At 43.4% G+C, this 20,163-nt stretch overlaps 3 protein-coding genes across 4 annotated transcripts; 1 reads left to right on the top strand and 2 right to left on the bottom strand.

Annotated features, from left to right (window-relative positions):
• Positions 1-39: 39 nt before the first annotated feature.
• On the bottom strand, positions 40-3,322 carry tmem169b (transmembrane protein 169b). The gene is made up of 3 exons (XM_056431888.1): positions 3,220-3,322; positions 2,269-2,662; positions 40-2,034 (listed from the first exon to the last, which is right to left on the bottom strand). Exons 2-3 carry the CDS (start codon positions 2,540-2,542, stop codon positions 1,397-1,399), a joined length of 912 nt encoding a protein of 303 aa, XP_056287863.1. The 5' UTR covers positions 2,543-2,662; positions 3,220-3,322; the 3' UTR covers positions 40-1,396.
• A 1,070-nt stretch (positions 3,323-4,392) lies between these two features.
• Positions 4,393-9,949, top strand: LOC130203791 (uncharacterized). Of its 2 annotated transcripts, none has more exons than XM_056430202.1 (14): positions 4,393-4,463; positions 5,956-6,012; positions 6,173-6,299; positions 6,399-6,488; positions 6,590-6,777; positions 6,862-6,904; positions 6,996-7,107; positions 8,262-8,397; positions 8,507-8,571; positions 8,971-9,155; positions 9,237-9,372; positions 9,454-9,495; positions 9,584-9,611; positions 9,668-9,949. In XM_056430202.1, exons 1-14 carry the CDS (start codon positions 4,412-4,414, stop codon positions 9,811-9,813), a joined length of 1,407 nt encoding a protein of 468 aa, XP_056286177.1. In that variant the 5' UTR covers positions 4,393-4,411; the 3' UTR covers positions 9,814-9,949. The 2 variants fall into 2 exon arrangements, with proteins under 2 accessions (XP_056286177.1, XP_056286186.1); XM_056430211.1 differs by having other exon boundaries at positions 9,695-9,949.
• Positions 9,950-10,050: 101 nt separating this feature from the next.
• On the bottom strand, positions 10,051-19,938 carry pfkla (phosphofructokinase, liver a). Its single transcript, XM_056430192.1, has 22 exons — positions 19,687-19,938; positions 18,914-18,987; positions 18,716-18,793; positions 17,754-17,943; positions 15,735-15,900; positions 15,289-15,333; positions 15,105-15,213; positions 14,801-14,896; positions 14,491-14,583; positions 14,146-14,271; positions 13,989-14,053; positions 13,829-13,892; positions 13,591-13,737; positions 13,440-13,510; positions 12,713-12,800; positions 12,454-12,606; positions 11,957-12,121; positions 11,812-11,873; positions 11,304-11,415; positions 11,085-11,184; positions 10,889-10,994; positions 10,051-10,803 (listed from the first exon to the last, which is right to left on the bottom strand). The coding sequence occupies exons 1-22, from the start codon at positions 19,769-19,771 to the stop codon at positions 10,656-10,658; spliced, it is 2,343 nt and encodes a 780-aa protein (XP_056286167.1). The 5' UTR covers positions 19,772-19,938; the 3' UTR covers positions 10,051-10,655.
• Positions 19,939-20,163: the final 225 nt, after the last annotated feature.

Consider the following 20,163-nt stretch of genomic DNA (forward strand, 5'->3'; position numbering starts at 1 on the left):
CCTGTATGAAAACAAAATTGAATTACTCCACCCAGTCAGTCAGGTCTGATCATAAACATCAGAATGATCACATATTTAATCTGATCCACCCAAACCAGCCCCATCAGCTATGCAATACATTTACTTCAAAATGCCAGAGTAAAACACAGAGCTAGAACTATTTCAGGAAGTGAACGAGGCTTCAATATTTAAAAATAAATTAAATCAACATTTTAAAAAATGACTGCGTGTAAATATAACAGGTGGACAATAACAGTGAACTTGCTCACGTGTGAAACAAGAGTGTGAGAACAGAACAAGTACTTTGAGATGATAAACATCTGTGTTAATGGTGCATTAGATGACAACGAAAAATGTTTTACTTTACCAAAGAAATTGTTCGCCTTGTCCTGACTATGGCTTTAAATCTTGGCTGGATTTGTCCCATGGGTCTCTATCGATTTCTCTTCCTTCCTCTCCTTATCGCCTACATATGCGGATTATCAGAAAACACAGCAGCAACACATGGCCACTTAACTATAATCAGCCTAGAATGCCCCACACCAACAAGTATACTCAAATGCTGGCGTACTTCTTGATGAAACACAATTCATTTCAGGAATATGTAAAACATAAGCACAACATCACCTAAAATAATACAGTTATTAAAGGATAAGGCCTTATCCTTAAAAACTAAATGCGGTAACAGAATTGCTTCACAGGACATTGCCCATCTTAAGGTGCGTACATTGTTTCAGTCAATATTGTGCTCAATGGTCTATATTCACAATAAAATCTAATTTCCACAAAGTTATTGACCCATCTGGAGCCCTTGAGGCAGGTGCCCACTTTTTCCAGTTACTTCAACTACAACATCACAGAGGACTTAAGATGGATTCACATACAAGACAGTCTTGCCTTTTAAATGCCTCCTCATTCGGATGTCAGTTCAGCTCAGTGATCACACTAAATTACAGATATTTACAGATGAAATTCAACTTTGATGTCCAGGCCTCCAACAATGTGTGCATCGATGTCCACCGCCAGTTTATCTAAGCTTTACTACAGGAAGCACCCAGGCCTTCATGCGTCAAAAGGTCATGAGTATGATTCAGTGATTGGAGGATAACCAATGACAACCTAAATGTAACACTACCACTCCCATGCTAAGAGGAATCATACAGAGTGATCTGACTCCAATAATGTTTAACGCAATTATACACAATATTTCAGCATTTCAGGACAATTCAGGCAGTGTTTGGTAAGTTTTCATTCACAGAAAAGTAAACAGCTTTTAAGTGCTTTTCTGTGACTGACTTGAACGTTCTAGCTTGTTTGTCATATCACTTAAAAATAGGTCAACACCAACATGTGCCTTGGACCCCAGCGTCCCCCCCTCTCGTCCCCCCTACAACAGTCACACCGAGGACGTCTGTGCGAGTTCACTGGGGGCCTTGCTCTGCAGAGTGCCAGAAACAGTATCAGAGTCGAGCAGCTCCACGATGCTATAGGGGGAACAGTCCTCCAGCCCCAGCTTCCCACAGGCCCAGCCGCAGAAGCCTTTCTCCAGGTCTCTCACCTCCTGCCACCACTCGCTGAAGGCCCAGGACACCTGCACCAAGGCGGAGTACAGAGCCAGAGACAGCGCCATGGGCATGATGAGCATGGGGTAGAAGATGATGAGGAAGGGGCATATTGTAATCTTGTGCCAGAACGTCCGCTCCTCATTGTACACCAGGAAGACATTGTACCAGGTTAGAGTGCCGTAGTAGAAGGAAGTGATGAAGGAGAGGAGGAAAATCACGGGTGCACAGGAGAGGCTCCACAGGACGACGTGGGGTCCCTGGCTCACACCTACGCTGCAGTTGCGCTTAGCGCCGTCTCCTGCCTCACACTCTGCATCGAGACGTTCCTTTGACTTCGCCAGACCCCTGAGTTCCCTCCCTGTCAAAGTGAGGTGAATGTCGACGACCTGGCCCTTCTTCTTCCCTCGGGTGATGGTGCCTGTCAGGGTCACGTAGCGGCTGTCTGGAGGAAGATTCCATCCTCCTCCTCCTGTCGAGAGATAATACAAGAGACATTTTTTGATGACAAATAAAAAAAGCAAGGCGGGCAAGCAAGAAAAGTGGTTTCTTGTCATTCACATGGTCTCATATTGATGAAAATACCTCAACGCTTTCTGTATTTCTTTTAATATGCAGTTGATTTGAAGTACATTGCACAGTAACTTTTCTTCGGTAATATAAAAGATGCTAGTCTCTTCTGAACAGAATCTAACACCCCTCTCACCTTCGCCTGTAGGTGTGCAGAGGAATTTAGCTCCTTCCTCTGAGCTCCTCTCGGCTCCCTCCTCACCGCCTTGGTCCTCTCCAGGCGCCCTCTCCATTTCCGAGCGGTAAACAATGATGGACTCCGGACGCGGGTCTTTCTTCTTCCTCCTCTTCTTCCTCATGGAGGGCGCCACTTCTCCATCATCTACATGGTTCCCCGAGGTTTCCGATCTCAAGGAGATCATCTTGAGGCTGCCCTCTCCCTCTGTTTGAGACTCCTCTACATGGGCCATGCTCTCACTTGATCCAGAAACACTTTGAGTCTTCGGTTACTTTTTGATGGGTTGTATGGAGACTAATATGGACGTCCTGTTAGCCTATGTCCATCCATTATGTGTAAGTGTTCAATCTAACTAAGATTTCCAGATGACGGCAAAGTGATATAAGAACACAAACATACACAGAGAGAGAGAAAAGAGAGAAAAAAGAGATTATAAAGCAGCTTTGCTTTTCTACAGGCACACTCTGTTGCACTCTATACAGGGATATACTGGCCTATATTTTGCACATTCGCTCACTCTCCTAAATATCACATCATCAGTCTGCACCTGAACGAGCAGAGACTAAACAAAGCGAGATAGATTCGTTCATAAAGGGGGGTTGTCTCTCTTTTGCATGACAGCGCACCGATATGCTCTACTCTCAGTGGAGATGCAGCGAGCTCAGTCTATTAACATTGTCTCATCGTCTTTACTGACATATGGATAGAAAAACTACACAATTAAAATTATTATAGTGCTTTCCCAAAAGAATACATGATTTGATAGGAGGGGGTGAAATCGACAATGCAACCTATTCTTCACACAGCTGATCCCCTCCCATTTAAATCCCTCCCATGTCCGCTCTTTTGTCTGCAGACCCCAGCCAACATGCACTCCTAAATAGCGTAGAAATGGAGATTTGATCTTACCTTCAAAAGGTTGGAAGAGCAACTTGAAGTCAAACTACACGGTGTGCGGATAAATCACTGGATTTGTGTGGCACAATGCAGGAGCCCACACATCACAGCGCGGTGTATTTTGCAGCTACAGATGCGCTACGCAAAATGATTTCGCGAAAAGCACTAACCCCGCCCCTCTAACCTCTGTAGACCAATCCTGAACCATCCATGAGAGAGAGAGAGGGGGGGGGGAGGGGGGAGCACATCTGTCCTCGAGAATACTCCGTGGGGAACACCATAAAGACCAACAATACAAATCACATATATCACTTTGTAATCAACCCCCTCAGATGAATATGTATAGCAATTTACACGTGATGCGTCTGTGACATATGAACAGATTAACTATAAGGCAGGATACTTTTTCTGCTGCGGATACTTCTGTACTTGTGTATAAATAGTACAAATAATTAATTTAGCTACCCAGCTGTATACAAAGTAATTTAAATGACCGCCATTTCTAGCAGCTGCAGCAATAAAGTGACGCATACATAATGCATCATAATTAGAATACAATAATATCATATATTATCAACATCAATATCCTATTCACTGCACACTGGAAAACCACTTTTTTCAGTCCAATGGTTATAGACGTAGGAGTGAATGTTTCTATCTCTTCTGTGGCCCGAAAATCTGTCGTTTTTATTGTCTTTTTGTTCTCTTTCACCAGTAAACGTGTGAAGGGTCAACGTCTCCTCGTGTCTGACATGGCAATGAAAACCGCAACCAGGGTTGCCAGATCCGGCAGGTTTCCGCCCAATTGTACCACTTTGATTAAGTTGGGCGGGAAAAAAATAGCATTGTGCTGGTAGCATAGCCTGTCTATAAAGACAGGTAGATGACGATGACATGTGGGTTGTTTTTGTCTGTATTTGCGTGGGTTTTAAAACTAGGGTGAAAACAATAAAAAAAAATTTATAGTCACAATTATTTTATTTTTTTGCCATGAGTCACACTGTGACACTGGGCCTGTGTATCTAACATACTCGCTTTGGTTATTTGATTCATATATAAGATAATTATATACCTTTATTTTACATGATTTACTGATAACGTTATGATTTGGGCCGGTTTTAAGTTGTGATTGGACACCTGTTGATCGGACCTGGCAACGCGGACAGCAGCCTGCCGGGAGCTGAGAGGTGAAGCTGCTGTGAAAATGAACGACCAATATTCACTGAATAACATCGACGGCCTGCTTTTTCAGTTTGGTGAGTTGAGTTAATGAGTTTATTGTACGTTTATTTCAGATTTACACTAGTTAGTTGTCAGTAAACGTTTGCTTGATGCAACTTGATAGTTTGACGCTAGCTAAACGTTAACTGGCTAACCGCCAATGGCTAACTAACTTAGTTTTGGTGTGAAGCTAAAGGTTAACGTTAAATAACCTACACATAATTAATGTAAAGAGATATGTGCTATGCTTATATTACTAATAATAATACAACTAGATGCATACCTGCAAACTTGTCACCTTTCGGTGAAATTCACCGTTTTGAACTCAAAATAGGTCATCCACGTGAATCGTGGAGATCCGAATATTTTGTTTGGGGGGGGGGGGGTCACCTGGCCCGCTGCCGTTGAGATTGCAGTGAGACGCGGAGAAAAGTGTGAAGTGGTGCTCTTCGCAATAAAACATCTTTGATGGGACGTGTCGCGTCTCGGCCAATCAGCGTTCAGATGTCGACATCGTTTGGGGGTTCAGGTTAGCTTGAATGTTAGCCCGCTACATCTGCTGCTGTCACGCTGCACGGTGTAGCGACGCTAACAAAGTACCCGTACGTTAAACACCATGTGATTTAGCATATTTTTAGTATCGATACTTCATTAAGAGAGCGATCAGAGCGCACGCGCTGCTCCGTGTCGAGCTGTCTGCGCACACTGCGCTGCGCAGCTCACAGCCAGAGAAGTGGCGCAGCTTTAGAGACTTCGGCTTAAAAAATAAAAAGATGCCAGAAGTGAAATGTTTCAGTCTGTAAAGTTCTGTAACTCTACAGCTGCTCATCCTGATGAACTGTGGATCATCTGGTCAGAGACTAACGGCCTCATAGTGTATAATCAATGCTATGATGGAACCATGTAGTTTCATTCATATCTGGCTGTATTAATACTAATATTACTGTCATTTGTTAAGTGTTGAAAAAGTTGGTAAAAAGTGAACCATACAGATGTTTTATTTATTACTATTATAGATAAATATACCAGTCTCGTATTTATGGTACCATATTGTTTTTATGGTATTGTATTGAATTCTGGTATCGGGTATCATGATATTTATGGCAGGTATGTAATATGTATAGAAGTTATAATATGAGTATCGTGACAAACAGGTAGAGACAGAACAGATTCAGGGAAAAGTCCATGAGGACTGTTCAGGCAAAAAAAAAGGAAGTTGGTTCATGAATGACTTTAACCATATTATATATAATGACAATGTATATTTGTTATTACTATCATTACAGTCAGAGCGGAGGACCTTTTGTTCTTAAACTGTTTATTATCATTATTTAGATTTGTGGTCAGAACAATAAAATGACTGTAGTTGTGGTTCTAAAAGCTTTGAGGCTTCAAACAACGTGGATGTGGTGACAAAAAAAGAAAAAGTAACCTGCACCCCCCGTTGTCACCTTTTTCACCCCTCATGAGTTTGCAGGTATGTAGATGTTTGTTCTTTTAAACAAGATGACTGTGTGTATTTGATAGCTCTACAAACGAGGGAGCTTTCCCAAAAGAAGAATGAAGTCAACCAACAACATAAAGGTAACGTTTTCTATGTCGAACAGTCATGCTTATCAACCTAATTTATGTCACTAATTATAAAAGAGCAGATCATTGTATGTAAAGCAGGCTAACTAACCCAATTGTTTGATAGCATTTATGTTGGTGAAATGGTGTCCTATGCTCACATCTTGGTCTCCAGTGAGCAGAGTCGAGGCCGCTGAGAGGAGGTCGTGCATTGAGCAAATCCACAGAAATATCAAAACACTTGAGGGACAAATCAGACTGAAGCAGAGCACTCTGATACATAATAAAGAGTATGCGAAAAGGTAAAGTGACAAGGCTATATATACTACAGATTTGACATATAACTTAACATAGGCAGAGTAGTATTTATATATTACTGCTTTTCATCCACGTAACTTCAGCATGAAGGCGACTAACAGCCTGCTTCTTCAGTACGAGCAGACGCTGAAAGCAGAACTGGAGAGCAGAAACGCCAGCTACAACCATGACCTGTAGGTTCAGATAGCTGTCGTGTAGAATGGCGTTTATTTTGTATTTTATTGTGGGCAATAATAAACAACGCTGAACTGTTCTTCATTTGTATTGTGAAAAGGGAAGTCTTTGCAGAGAGAATTGCAAGCTGCAGGAATACCTTCCAGTCGCACAAAGAATATTATTGCCAACATCCTCTTGCTCAAAAGCTCCTGACGCTGCAGGCTGAAAAAGAGGAGATTGAGTTTAGGATCAAGGGTTGTGATGATCAAATAACAATGAAACAGATGGAGCTGGACCAACCCACTGGTAATATGCTTTTTATGTCTTCATAACTTGCTCTGGTCGAGCTGCAGTGTTTACAGCTCTTGATGCAAATTTCTACCTGACCAGGTCCAGCCATCGATTCTTCTTCCACTGAGAAACCACCAGACGGGTATCTTTCAATTAATTTTATAGATATCAAATAATATTGACACTCCAGTAAAACGTAGTCTTACTTTGATTCAATCCACTTTTCTTTCTAGTGTTTCTGGCCAACAGCCGATAGAGGAACCAGACAAACCATTAGATCCTCAGACAGAGGAGGAAAGTAATTCTTCCATTGATATCTCTTCTCTTCATCTCTACCAGACAAAGGTACTTGGATACATTGAACGAGGCTAATGGAATAAAAGAGCTTATTATGAAATGGTCTGACATTGATAGTGACCTCCTAGACAAACTCCATGAGTTCTATGGAAGGTTTGAACAGTCTCCAGTCCCACATTACCCTCCATCCTAGATTCAGCAAGAGGAGGTGAGCACCACCTTCAGGAAAACATACTAGAAGAAGGCGGCGGGCCCAGACTGCACTCACCACAGGCACAATGTTCACACACATTTTAACACCTCCTTCCTACAATGTGCAGTAACACACTGGTTCAAGGACTAAACCAGAAACAAATAAGATCTCCTGCCTCAGCAACTTCAGATTAATTGTGCAAATATGTATGGTCATGAAAACATTTAAGCACATCATTTTCTTCTATTTGAAGGCCAACACCACCCCTCTATGGATATTTATCATTTTACTTCCTGAGCCAATATAGTTTTGCTGAGGATGCTGTTAACATAGCCACACACTATAACACTTATAATCACTATAACATTACATTATAATCACCCAACACCTACCTATTCCTTGACTTCAGCTCGGCCTTCATTACAATAATGTTGGACATGAATATTTATCCAGCCATCATTGGAAGCATACTCGCTTCTTTAACAGTTTGGTACAGCAGCATGCAACAAACAGCAGCTCAAAGTCAACGAATTATCCATGATTATTGTCTTCCCCCTCTTGGTTGAGTCAGTATATCCAAAAAGGCACAATCAAAAGAACAAAATAAAAAACAAATTCTGACCCCTCTCGCCGTGCCCACCACCTCTTCCAGCTGATGCCCTGGAGGAGACGCTATAGGTCCCTGATCATCCGATTAAAAAAACAAACGACACCTTTTCTCGACTGTAATAGGAACTCTGAACATTTCTCACTAGCCCTGACAAACAGTGCTCCTAAAACCTTTTGTATCGAACCCTTTGTAAATACATTATGTAAATACTGTGAATGTAATCTTGTTATATGTGAATGTGTGTTGTTTTGTCCATGTACATCATGTGGTGTTGATGTCTGTCTACGTTTGATGTTACTGACACTGCTCTATGATATTCGGATAATGGAATGATATATATTGAGCCAATTCCACAAGTTGTCCCTGTGGTTATTAATAAGTGTTTGATTGATCTTTCAGAATGGTAATAAAACATTTGTAGAGGCAACTGATGATGAAGAGGCGTGTGAGGGAAACCAGGTTCAGCAGACTACCATCTGCAGCCCGTCCTCAGGAGAAGAAAACCATGAGCTGTGGGCACGTCCGCCGTTGGATGGTAAGTAGAGGAAAGCCCACGATGTGTTTCAGTAAACACTTTGCCCGCACCAGACGTCAAGTTTGGATGTTTATGTTCCATCAAACTTCAACTATTTTTTTTTCTCCAGAGCAAAGACAGCCAGATGAGATGCACACCGGCGATCAGGAAACTGAACAAGAGGACCAAGTCCCGGTAGTTCTTGTTTTACTATACATCGACGATATAAAAAGGTCCCTTTGTACCCCCAAAAAACAACTAAAGTCATGAATACTATTTAATGGCAGAGCAGCATCGTCTCTTTCCAGAATAAATCTCAAGTTACCGAGGGTTACCCACAGATGTCTGTCGGTAAACTCTTGATTGTTGAAAAAAGATTTCCACCAAAGTATCACCTCTGATGAAGAATAACTAATTACATAGTGTCTGTAAAGAGATGTTGCTTTTACATTTTTCAAATGTAAATTGACCGTTGATTTGTGTAAATCTCTAGTATCATGTGTTATGGTACATGATGTAAATGCTACTTGAGCCATTTAAACTTGTGCTGTTGGAAATGCTTTAACATTCAAGGTGTTTTCTGCATGCGAACAGCAATCCACTGTATCAGCACCGGAGGTGGAGGAACAAGTAGCTCTCGATGAAGAGCAGGCGATGAGCGAGGAGGACCTTGGTGAGGGACTCGCTGCTTTTCCTCAGTCGTCATCTCAAGACAACAATCCTCAGGCGCCCCCGGTGAAAACGGCAGCTGTGCCTTCAACCCCAACATTCCCATTTAAGTAAGGCTTCGTCTCACTGGTCCAACACTTCTAATCACTGTCAAGACGGACACAGAGAGCAGTGTTATTGCTTCATTCCAGTTTCAGCCCCGCTGGCTCCCCATGTCAAGGCCCCTCCGATAGCAAATCTCCAGCGTTCCTGTTCTCTCTGAACTCTGAGCCGAGCACCCCGGGCTTCTCTGGGTTTGGATTTGACGCGAGCAATTCACAGGAGGAGGTGAGGAGCGAGCGGAAGGAAGACGTGATTTGACAGAAATGTGTTTCTCAGTTTTGGATTAACCTTTAAGCTTCTTTACAGGAGTCCCCTTTCGCTTTTGCCTTCCCTTTTTTCAACGATAAGGTACTGCGCTTGTGTTTCCACCCCGTTACATTCCATACAATGCTACTAGAACAAAATACCAAACTACTGTATGTTCGTGTCTTTTCAGAAAACTACAGAACCAAAGTCTTCAACCAGTACGTATCAAATCAAATCCCGCCTTCCTTGTGACGTGTATTTCCCGATCAGACAGACGGGTACGTATCTGATGATGTTGCAGGTCCGGAGTTCCTGTTTGGACCACCAGAGCAGAGTGAAGCCTTCCAGTTCGCCTTCGCCTCCAAAAGCCCTCAAACCACCAACACCACGGAGGACTTTCCTTTTGCATTCAATTTTTGAGAATTGGAGGTCAAACATCTGACATGCTGAATTATTGTTTGTAAAACCAGTTTGTTCCTTATTTTCTTCTCATATAGTAGTTGATGACAAATCTTAGGTAAGGGTTCACAGTTTAAAATGGTTATGCAACTTAAGTTTTAAGCTTTGTTCTGTTCAATGGTATTCGGCTGTCTGTTTAACTTAATATCTTATTTCAATATCTCTTCACACATTTCAAAGAAGATTTAGTTCACAGTATCACTGTTAAATGACATTAATTTAATAATACAAACATACATTCATAGTTCTTTACAGATTTCTCTATTGTAAGTACAGTAGTTACGTTTTACACTGTTGATTTTCATTTCCATCCATTAATGACAGAAGTATTTATTACAGTGTATAAATAAAATGAAATTAACATCTAACTGGTACCGTGAGTCAAACATGAATTCATAACTCAAACTACCCACTGGACCATTTTAATGCTTGTGTATATTATAGAAGGGCTCCAAAGAAGTAGCTGGATAACATCAATTATACACACACATATTTTACTTAAAGTTCCATCTTGTTCAGGTCGTTCCATACCACATACATCTGCTTTATTTAATATATTCAGTAGTACATCTAAAAGGGTTTTAGCTGGTGGCACACCGGATTTAGCAACACGGAGGCTTAATTACAAAAAATCTGCTCTTGATAAATGAATACTTAAGTAGATTTTCAGAGCTGCTATGATGCAGCGTTTATCTTCTTCAGTCCTGTTAACATGCTCAGCTGTGGGTTCAAAACCATTCCTAAAGTATGTAGTCTGCCTAGAAACTGGCTGGGCAAGTACGGGTCAGAAGTGCAGCGAGAGCCTAGAACCCATGGTCAATGCTGATGGAGCGCTCGGTCACATGTTCAATCTCTCCAGGGACATATTCACAGAAGCTGGTTTGGTACTTGGCCAACATTCTGAGCAACGGCCGGAGATTAAACCACCACTGGCTCCTGGGCATCCGGTGCCTGGGAAACGGGCAGAAATCAGACGTCATGAAAACTCATTCATCATGAACTCTGGTGGTTTGGCAAAAACTGTGACACTGCTTACTCAAAATCAGTGACAGCCTTCAGTTCAGTGACGGGGCTGAAGGAGATGACCTTCTTGTTGAGGCCGAGCACACACGCTGTACCTGGGGAGTTGGCGAACACGCGGCCTGGCGGGGAGACGGAAACAATCATTCATGCTTTGTCCATAACGTTGCTGTGATTTATAGACATCGACGTTGACATTAAACGGGAACTACCTTGACGGAAGTTTTCAGTCAGTCTCTCTGAAATCCACTGGATAGCCCTCACACCCAACTTAGTGCCAAAGTTTCTATCAAAGGGGGAAGGGGCCCCTCCCTGGAGCACACACACACACACAGGTAATACATCTATTATTCTGTCTCTTCAGTTTATGAGTGTCACTTGTAAAGCGACTGTAATTGAACACATTTCTGACTCGCATGGCGGCCCTGTACCTGCTGAAGGTGCCCCAGCACGTTGACCCTGCAGTCGAAGACGCCCTTCCCCTCGGACGAGTACAGCCTGTGGATGAAATCTGTCGTGTAGTATTCGTGGCATTTTTCATTCCTGTTAGGACAGAGACAACGATCAACTCAGTGAAAACTCCAATGGACAATGTTTCAAATATATACAGTGTGATATCGTCCATACATGTAAGTATATAAAACATTTTTTTGAAATTAGTTTTTTTGTTAATTCACTACTAGTGTGGCTATGAAGTAAATTGCTATGAAATGTTATACAACAATAAAGTTGCCCGGAAGATAAATCCTAATAACAAATGGCGCCATAATCTAGTCAAAATATCCAGTGTGTCTAATAATTTGGTTTATGACAAAACATTTGCAAACTACAAACATTTCCATCAGCCTCAGCTCTGTGTGAAGTGAATGTGAAAACTAAGGTGGTGAAAACACAGATGAAACATGGATGAAAAGATCCACATTAGCTGTTGTCACGCACCTCAGGACGAGACCCCGCTGGACGTCCTTCTTCATCTTCTCCTTCAGATGATCCACATTGGTCTTTACGAATGAGAAGAGACAGAAAGCCGTTACCACGAGAGACAAAAGAAAAGAACCAGCGGTGGTTTGTCTTCTGGTCTCACCTTCAGGTCCTGAATGTTGATGGGGTCCTCAAAGATGTAGGCTGCGTCGGCGCCCACGGCGATACCAGTGCAGGTCGCCAGGTATCCACAGAACCCGCCCATCGTCTCCACCACAAACACTCGCCTCTTGGTCCCAGAGGCAGACTGCTTGATCTTGTCGCAACCCTGAGGAAGAAAGCAACAATGGCCGCGTGAATGTAGTCGTAGCTAGTGTGTTGTTTATGAGCTGCATCCAGGTGTTGCTTAATATAGAAGAACAGGGGTGAACTGAGTGCTGACCCAACTTCCTTCCTCTACATCTAAAGATGAAAAGCTAAAGCTCTAAATACTCACCGTCAGCCCTGTTTTGACTTAGTACACCGAGTTCAAAGTGTACCTTCGTAATACGGCAGCTGATATTACGCGTCATGTTTCCTGGCCTGGCAAAGTCTCTCCTGGTGTTAATCCTGAAACATCACAGTCACATCGGTGATTTGCCGTCTGCTCAGCATCACTACCTCCATGGCGGCGTTGACAGCGGTGTCTGCTCCCAGGCTGAAGTCCGTTCCAGGGACGTTGTTGCTGATGGTAGCCGGGATGAGACACATGGGGATGCAGAGCTCATCGTAGCGACCCCGGGCTTCAAACAGCTGCAGCACACCTGCGTACCCCTTTGAACGTCACCGAGAGATGAGAGAACCTCTTTGATGTGTCGTTGATGCCGTGAAATAATATACGACTACTGCCAGTCTGGTTGTTAGAGGATGCGTCTTGTACCTCAAACCCTCCAATGACGAGCAGAGCCGAGATGTTGAACTTTCTGATGGTCTCCACGATCTTCTCCATGTGTTTCTCTGGGAGAGTTCTGAAATGGGACAGAAGTCGAAAATCCTTTGACGAGACACTCTTGACTCTTGACAAAGTGGCAATTTGCTCGGCACGTTTTGTAACGCACAGCCTGTAAGAAGATGTTTGAATTATCTTGTGGCTCGAAATAAAGGTTTGTCAAATCTGAACCCGAGTGACATCTCCGTGGCCTCTGGCTGTTTTACAAACTGGGGCCCTTGGATTTGAAAGATGTGGGTGAGAAGGTTGCATTATGGGAAGTTAACACACAATACTCATGAAACACTTATCCCAGGACAGATTATTCTTTATATTTGAAAAGCTAGGAATATAAAGTACATTTGATGAAAAATATGGGTACAAAAAGTATACATGATTAATAATTGAATTAGAACTGCATTTTGGCTTTAATGCAGACCTGCAAATATATTTTTCACATTTCATTCAACGGCCAGTACACCCAGGTACCCAAAGCACAGTATAAATGGCGTGACAATAATTAATAAAACGGTACACCTTGTCATATTGCCTCTCTCCTGCCTCTCTCAGCTAAAATCGGTCTTCTGTCTGCATAACTTTATGGAAGTACAATACCAAACTGTTGAAGTACTCCTAAGATTACTTCAACAATAGAAACCAGTGTCAAACTGTTCCTCACCGCTTGGTGCCCAGCAGTGAGCCCCCTTGGCCCGTCCACCCCGCCACACTGTGCCACTCCATCTCAACCACCTGCGGACACACGCGCGTCAGTACCGGACAGTTGCTGAGATCTACTGCCGCGTGGTTGATGTGGGGGTGGAGGCCCTCACCTTTCCATCGGCGAGTCCTTGGAAGCCGTCGTGGACAGCGTAGACCTTCTGACCGCTAGAGAGCGCCAACCTCACAGCGGACCTCACCGCCGCGTTCATCCCTGCAGCCGGAGCGCCCACGTTCAGCACAGCCAAGGAGACTTTGCTCTGAGGGAGCACGACATCAAGAAACACATTGGAATTCAACATTGACAATTCATTTACACACTGTGTTTGTTCGTGATAGTGATGGACCGACCTCCGACTGGACGGGCTTCTGTAAGGAAAGAAGCTTGTAGATTTTCCAGTTGTTCTCAAAACTCCTGAAAGGAAATCAATATTGTTTTAGTTTTAACTTGTTTATTATTTGCACAGGAAGAAAAAAAAAAGTCATCATGAAAAACCATCTCGGCTCTCACCCTCCACGCAGTTTGATAGCTTCTTCAAACCTCTTCTCGTCCATGGCCGTCTGCACCAATTTAGTCTGCGGATGACAGCACGGTCCAAAATCACAGCAACCTCCCACGGTTTCCAAATATGTGCATTACAATTATAGGAGAGAGGAGAGGGACTCACCATCTCCACACACTCCATGAGAGGCAGCCGAACAGCCTGGTTACCCGACAGGCCGATGGCACACGGCGGCGTGTCGGGCGTGGCCTCCATCAGGGCGACCACCGCCTCCACACCCAGCTTACTGCTCTGAAAACACAAGAGAGCAATTACATGCAAAGATCACGAATGTGGACGCATCAGTCAGATATCGTATTGGTTACGAGGACAATAATATGCCCACATGAGAGGCATTGGTGCAGTTTAGATCTGCAGTTTTATGTTGCAAACTATTGCTGAATTAATAATTGTATGGCCTCAGCATTTGTGTCATAGCAGCATTTTGCACCAATATGTTGTCCAGCTCACCAGGATTCTGTCGAATGCTGATGGAGTTCCTCCTCGCTGAACATGGCCGAGTACCGTCACCCTGGTATCGTAGCCCAGTCTCTGTACCACCAGCTTCAAGCACACAGGGAGCATTTTAGTGTGTTACAGGTTTGTCACTTAGGAATACGCAACAGAGCTACCGAGAGAGAGAAGTCCTCCACACGCATCTGAGAGGAAACGGCCCTCTGCTCCTTCAGCCTTTGAATTGTATTCCGACATCACTGGCATCTGTTACGTACAGGACAGACACTTATCAACCAGACCCTTCTTCTCAGATCCTGATACTTACATCTTTTACGTAGGTTGAGGAGATGTGCTTGCCATTTATGTCGATGGCTCCCTCTGCGATGATTATAATGTTGAGTCTCGACCCCGTTGTGCGGCTCTGGAGGGAAACACATACACACATGTTAGCCATGAAACCAGGGAACACAATCCTGCTTCCAAGTGCTGCATATCGACAGAGGCAATTCAGCAATTAGTCCTAAATTTGTTTCCAGAACAAAGCACGTCTATGCTGCTTCTTCTCAAAACAGATCAACTTTCCTTGCAATTACACATGTGCCAGGGGCTAACAAACTGTGCAGTCTTACTCCCTGTAGACGGTCGCACATCCGGTCCTCCCAGCCCTCTTGAGGAGGAGCCTCTGGGATGAAGAGCCAGTCGGCTCCGGATGCCAGCGCGGACACCAAGGCCAGATACCTGGAGGAGCAGCGCTGTAGCTTTATTCACTGACGGAGTATGAAGGAGAGCGAAGTGTGTCGAAGTGGTACTCACCCACAGTGTCGCCCCATGACCTCCAGAACAAAAGTGCGCTGGTGGCTGTGGGAGGTACACAACATGTGAGCATCCATAAACTGAGGATTGTCATCATGTGGTGGCATGCCGAGAGCAGAGCGAGCAAGATCACGGACATCGTGCCAAACCTGCTGCGATGGGCGTGTTGCATCACAACGCTTCAGGTATAAATACACATTGGCTTTATTTAGACTGCAACTTAAAATTATTTTCACTTTCAATCAATCTGCAATCATTTATAATTTTTCTATAGAATTTGTAAACTGTGGCTAAAATGCACAGAAAACAAGCTAAAATAGAGACCAATAGATCTCTTTCCTCCCGTGTTACATCTTCATGATGACAAATGAATATCACCGTCGTCACAACAGCGCCGTAATTAAACACCAGCTGCGTTGAGTGTGCAATATCCCACGGTGTCTGACCTTTGAGCCGTGGTCATGATGGCGTCAATGATCTCCATGATGCGGTGCAGCGCGGAGTCGGCTCCGATGGTCATGTCAGTGCCACAGAAGTCGTTATCGATGGAGCCCACAAGGCCCACGATGTTCAGGTGGGCATGCTGCTTGGCCAGAGTGTCTGTGATCCTTCCTGAAGTGACACACACACACACACACACACACAGTTGAATATCATTCTAACAGCTCACTATTATACGCAAAAGCAAATAATCATCTTCTTACCACAAAATGCACCATTTATTAGTTAATGGCAATAGGCAACAACAGATTTTGATTTGTTTGTCCGTTTATAAATAATTTCCAAAATGTATAATACAAAACAAATACTTCTACAACTGATTTAGACTGTTGTCAAGCATCACATAACATTTCCTCTGCACACTAGCTGGCTGCTTTGTGTCAGTATAATGTCGCCCGAGGCCAAATATTTTGTATCATTTATGTTTATCTGTGTACATTTCTTGTGCAACCTGTCACAGTCTTGGGTTTTTATTTACTTTCTTTTATTTTGGGTCGTGTGTTCACATCACCTCCTGCCTTTTCATTGTTTTCCCGCCTGTGTGATTGTCTGCCCCGCCCTGATTGGATCCCGTCTCATCACCTGCACCTCCCACTGTCTCAGTTCTTCTGTCGTGTTCCTGCTCTGTTAGCATTCCCAGCTCAGACCTGTGGTAGTTTCCCTGTGTTGCTCCCTTTCCTGCTCTGCACAGCCGTGTGCTGTTTTTCCTTAATTTACCAGGTTCTGTTTTTCCTTGGATTTTGTGACACCTTTATGGACTCCCCTGTTCTGTCACTTTTGTTTCTTTAGGCTTATGAAAAAAATCCCTGTCACATATCCCTTTGCTCCCGTGTCTCTCTTTGTTTGAATCCATCCCCTGCAACCATGTTTGCCCCCGTGTGTTTTCCCCGACTCAACCAGGGAAAAATAAAAGTGGTGGCACAGGTGATTCCCGTGAGTAAAGAGCCTCATCAACTTTTTAAAAGAAATCACAATTCACATCATAGTCTCTGCAGTATGTTTATAAAAAGCATCTCACCTAAGCCCACACACTGCCATGATCCCCCTCGCCTACATCAGTTTCTGAATGACAGTCTCAGACCTCTTTGCACATCTGTCAGCTGGTATACCAGAAGCTGTCTGCTGCAGCTGTTACCCCCCTGGGCTGCAGCTCGAGTGCCTTTTCACCATGTAGAACTTTGCACAAGAAGTTTGAGGCTGTGTTTTACGCTCCTTTAAATGCGTGTCGGTCAGCTGACGTCCCACCTGGAGGTTTGCAGTAACACATTCCTGACTTCTTTCCTTCCCTTCGCCCTCCTGACGACCATTCACAGTTTAAAATATGGTAAAATGTTCATCTGTGCGGTACAACATGTTAAAATCTAAGATACTTAATTGTGTTTAACGATTAAATCCCGTAAAGCACGATGATACATCGTTAAAAGACACAGCGCTGTTGTACCAAGCAGCAACCTCTGGGTCTGAAGAGTGAATCCAATGATGAAATGCCTAAAACTTGACTGGCCAGCAGTGGGTGACTATAACTGTATGTTCATTTAGTATATTATGTTAACATTTAGAGTAACATATAGGATAAAGCAGGATAGGCTTTAGGGCGTGGCTACCTTGTGTTTTCACGTTAACCCTTTCACAGTGTTTTCAGTTCATGAAAGGTAATTGAAACCTTTTGCTAAACCAATGTATAATTCAACGTTCAGTGGCATTTAGTGACGGCCGAAAACCAAGAGCGCGTCTATATGTTGTCCTCTATATCGGCACTCGTGGGATACTTCTTGTTCGATTAAATTCCTTGGTTGAATAAATGTTTTATCTGTATTGCCGTGAAATAAACTGGAAAATTAAATGATATTTCAGCAAAGAGGGATATTTTACTCACCGTATTGTTTTCACTACACTATGAGAACATAATGAGGGTTGAGTATCTTTCAAGGCTCAATGACAGGTGGACAATGAGAGCCGCTTACCTTTCTGGACGAGCTCATCCAGCAGACTGCTCCATTCAGTGCGGAAGATGTTGGCTCCGGTGAGGCTGCCGTCTCCACCACACACACACAGGTTGGTAATGCCTTTCTTCACCAGGTTAAAGGCGGCAGCGATCCTGCCCTCCCGAGTCGTGAAGGCCTTGCATCGAGCGCTCCCGATCACAGTCCCACCCTGCAGCAGAGACGTCATATCACAAGTGAGGAGCCAAATAAAGACACACAATGCACAACACTGTGCAATCTGTCACTGAATAATACCAATCTAAGTGACAGAAATGTGTATTTTTCTTTGGCTCTTGATGGTGTTCGTGACGTGACACATCTGAGATGGAAGCGTCAGATTAGATGAAATTTGAGCAGGAATTGGAAACGGAGCCGGATCGCAGTCGTCGCTCAACATGTTTGTTCTTTGATGAATGTTAACTGCCATCCGTAGTCCCTAGACAGCAGTGGTTCACAACATGTGGGTCGTGAACAATAGATTATTTTTAGAAAAGATATAATGTACAATTTAACACATTTGCTCCATTTACTGATGCAGAAAGTGCAACTTGCTGTTTCTACACCCGATATGGCTGAAACATGCAGCAAGACCCCTTACCAGGTTATAACCAGTATAGACAGGCAGGGAGAGAAGAGTTGAGAGGAGATGGATGAAATAATAAAATCGCATAAAAAAAAGAAAGAAATAGAGAATGAGATTAAAACAAGAAATGAAGAAAATAAGACACAATAGGACTTTTTTACACAAGAGATGTAGACATGCGCCTGTGGTAAAAACTGTTTCAAATAATAAAATGATAAATGGTTCTGTTAATAGCATAGTGTGAATGAAACAAAGCCATCGTTAATGTAATTTGTAACGCTTGCACTTTTACTAGAATGACGAGACAAATTGTCTGCCTTGAAAAAAAGGCTTTTTAATGTGGTAATATTGAACCTACCTGTTGGATGATGTTGGACACACTTTGCCAGTTTGCCAGTTTGATGTTGTCTCCCCCATCCACCATGCCCTGGTATCCCTGTAAAGTCATTTTCCAAATGATGTGTTGATTTACAAAATGCAGACTGGTCAAACAGGAATACTTAAGACTGTAACTCAATGTTTAATAGGGTCCTATTAATAGAAACGGGTTGTTTACCTCATATATTAGATAGACCTGGGCCCCAACATAGATGCCCATTCTGGTCACAGCTCGGACAGCAGCATTCATCCCTGGAGTGAGGATAGTTGCAATTTACTCGATTTTGTCAAAACATGAGCTTCCATTCCTCCGATTTCATGTATTTTCATGGTCCATCTTTAATCCTTAATGATTTTTAATAAATGTAATTTGCCAGACTGAACGCCCATGTGCCCTACCCTTTGTTTACCTTTTTTGGTTTTGTTTACAATGCTTCCTCTAGTAACCTCTTGTTTAACTACACATTGCTATGCATTGTGGGTAATTCCCTTTGGCAAAGTCGGCAGAAATGGATTCACGAAAAGGTCTCAACATGTCTGCAGGGCGCGCCTGAGTGGGACGATTGGGCCTAAACACAACGGGTGTCCTTTCCTAACTCATGCATTCTCCTTCACATCTTTCCATGACCCGGTGACGTTTTCCATAGAGTTTATGGTTAAAAGCTTAGTGGAAAACGTCAGAGGGTCATTTTTTGACTTTTCGACCGCAGCCAGGTTTTGTATGTGCGACCCACACACGACCTTTGACCCATTAGCGTGACGGTCTGTACAACTGTCAAATGGTATTCACTCCTCTCAGTAAACAAACCACTTATTATCATTGAATGCTTATGTTGATATATATATATGTATATATATATATATATTACATGAAGTAATAGCGGAATAGCTACACGTATTTAAAGTCTACGAAGTGCAACATAGTGTTCATGTGTGTGAGGTAAACGTCACCTTGTGCATCTCCACCGCTGGTCAGCACTGCCATGCATCGACCAGCACCCGTCATCTTCAGCTTCTCCAAGTCCATCGAGCACATGTTGACCCCCCGAGCTCACGACAACACACCCGGGTGAAAACAAAACAATGGCCGTTAACTAGTTAAGTGAAGCGGTGGTTAAAACGGGGTTAATGCAGGTGTCGCTACCTTGAGTAAAACTTAAGTGAACGGGACCAGGCAGCAGTCACCAGAGTCTGACTCCGCCCCGCTCGGGGAGTACAAGTGAGCGCTTATTTTACTACTCCGCACCGCCCGGCAGAACTGTGTTCTTTCTGCAGGTTTTACGACGTTAACCCCGCCTCCTCCACGAGTTCAGCCATAGCACGTACAACACGTACAACACGGAGCAGCGTTTCCACAGGTTGGCTGACAACGACGCAAAAAAGTGGACCAGAAAACCCCGTGAACCGAGTTCAATGTATATTATGAGT

The sequence above is a fragment of the Pseudoliparis swirei genome, chromosome 2 (assembly GCF_029220125.1).
Source record: "Pseudoliparis swirei isolate HS2019 ecotype Mariana Trench chromosome 2, NWPU_hadal_v1, whole genome shotgun sequence".
Lineage (NCBI taxonomy): Eukaryota > Metazoa > Chordata > Actinopteri > Perciformes > Liparidae > Pseudoliparis > Pseudoliparis swirei.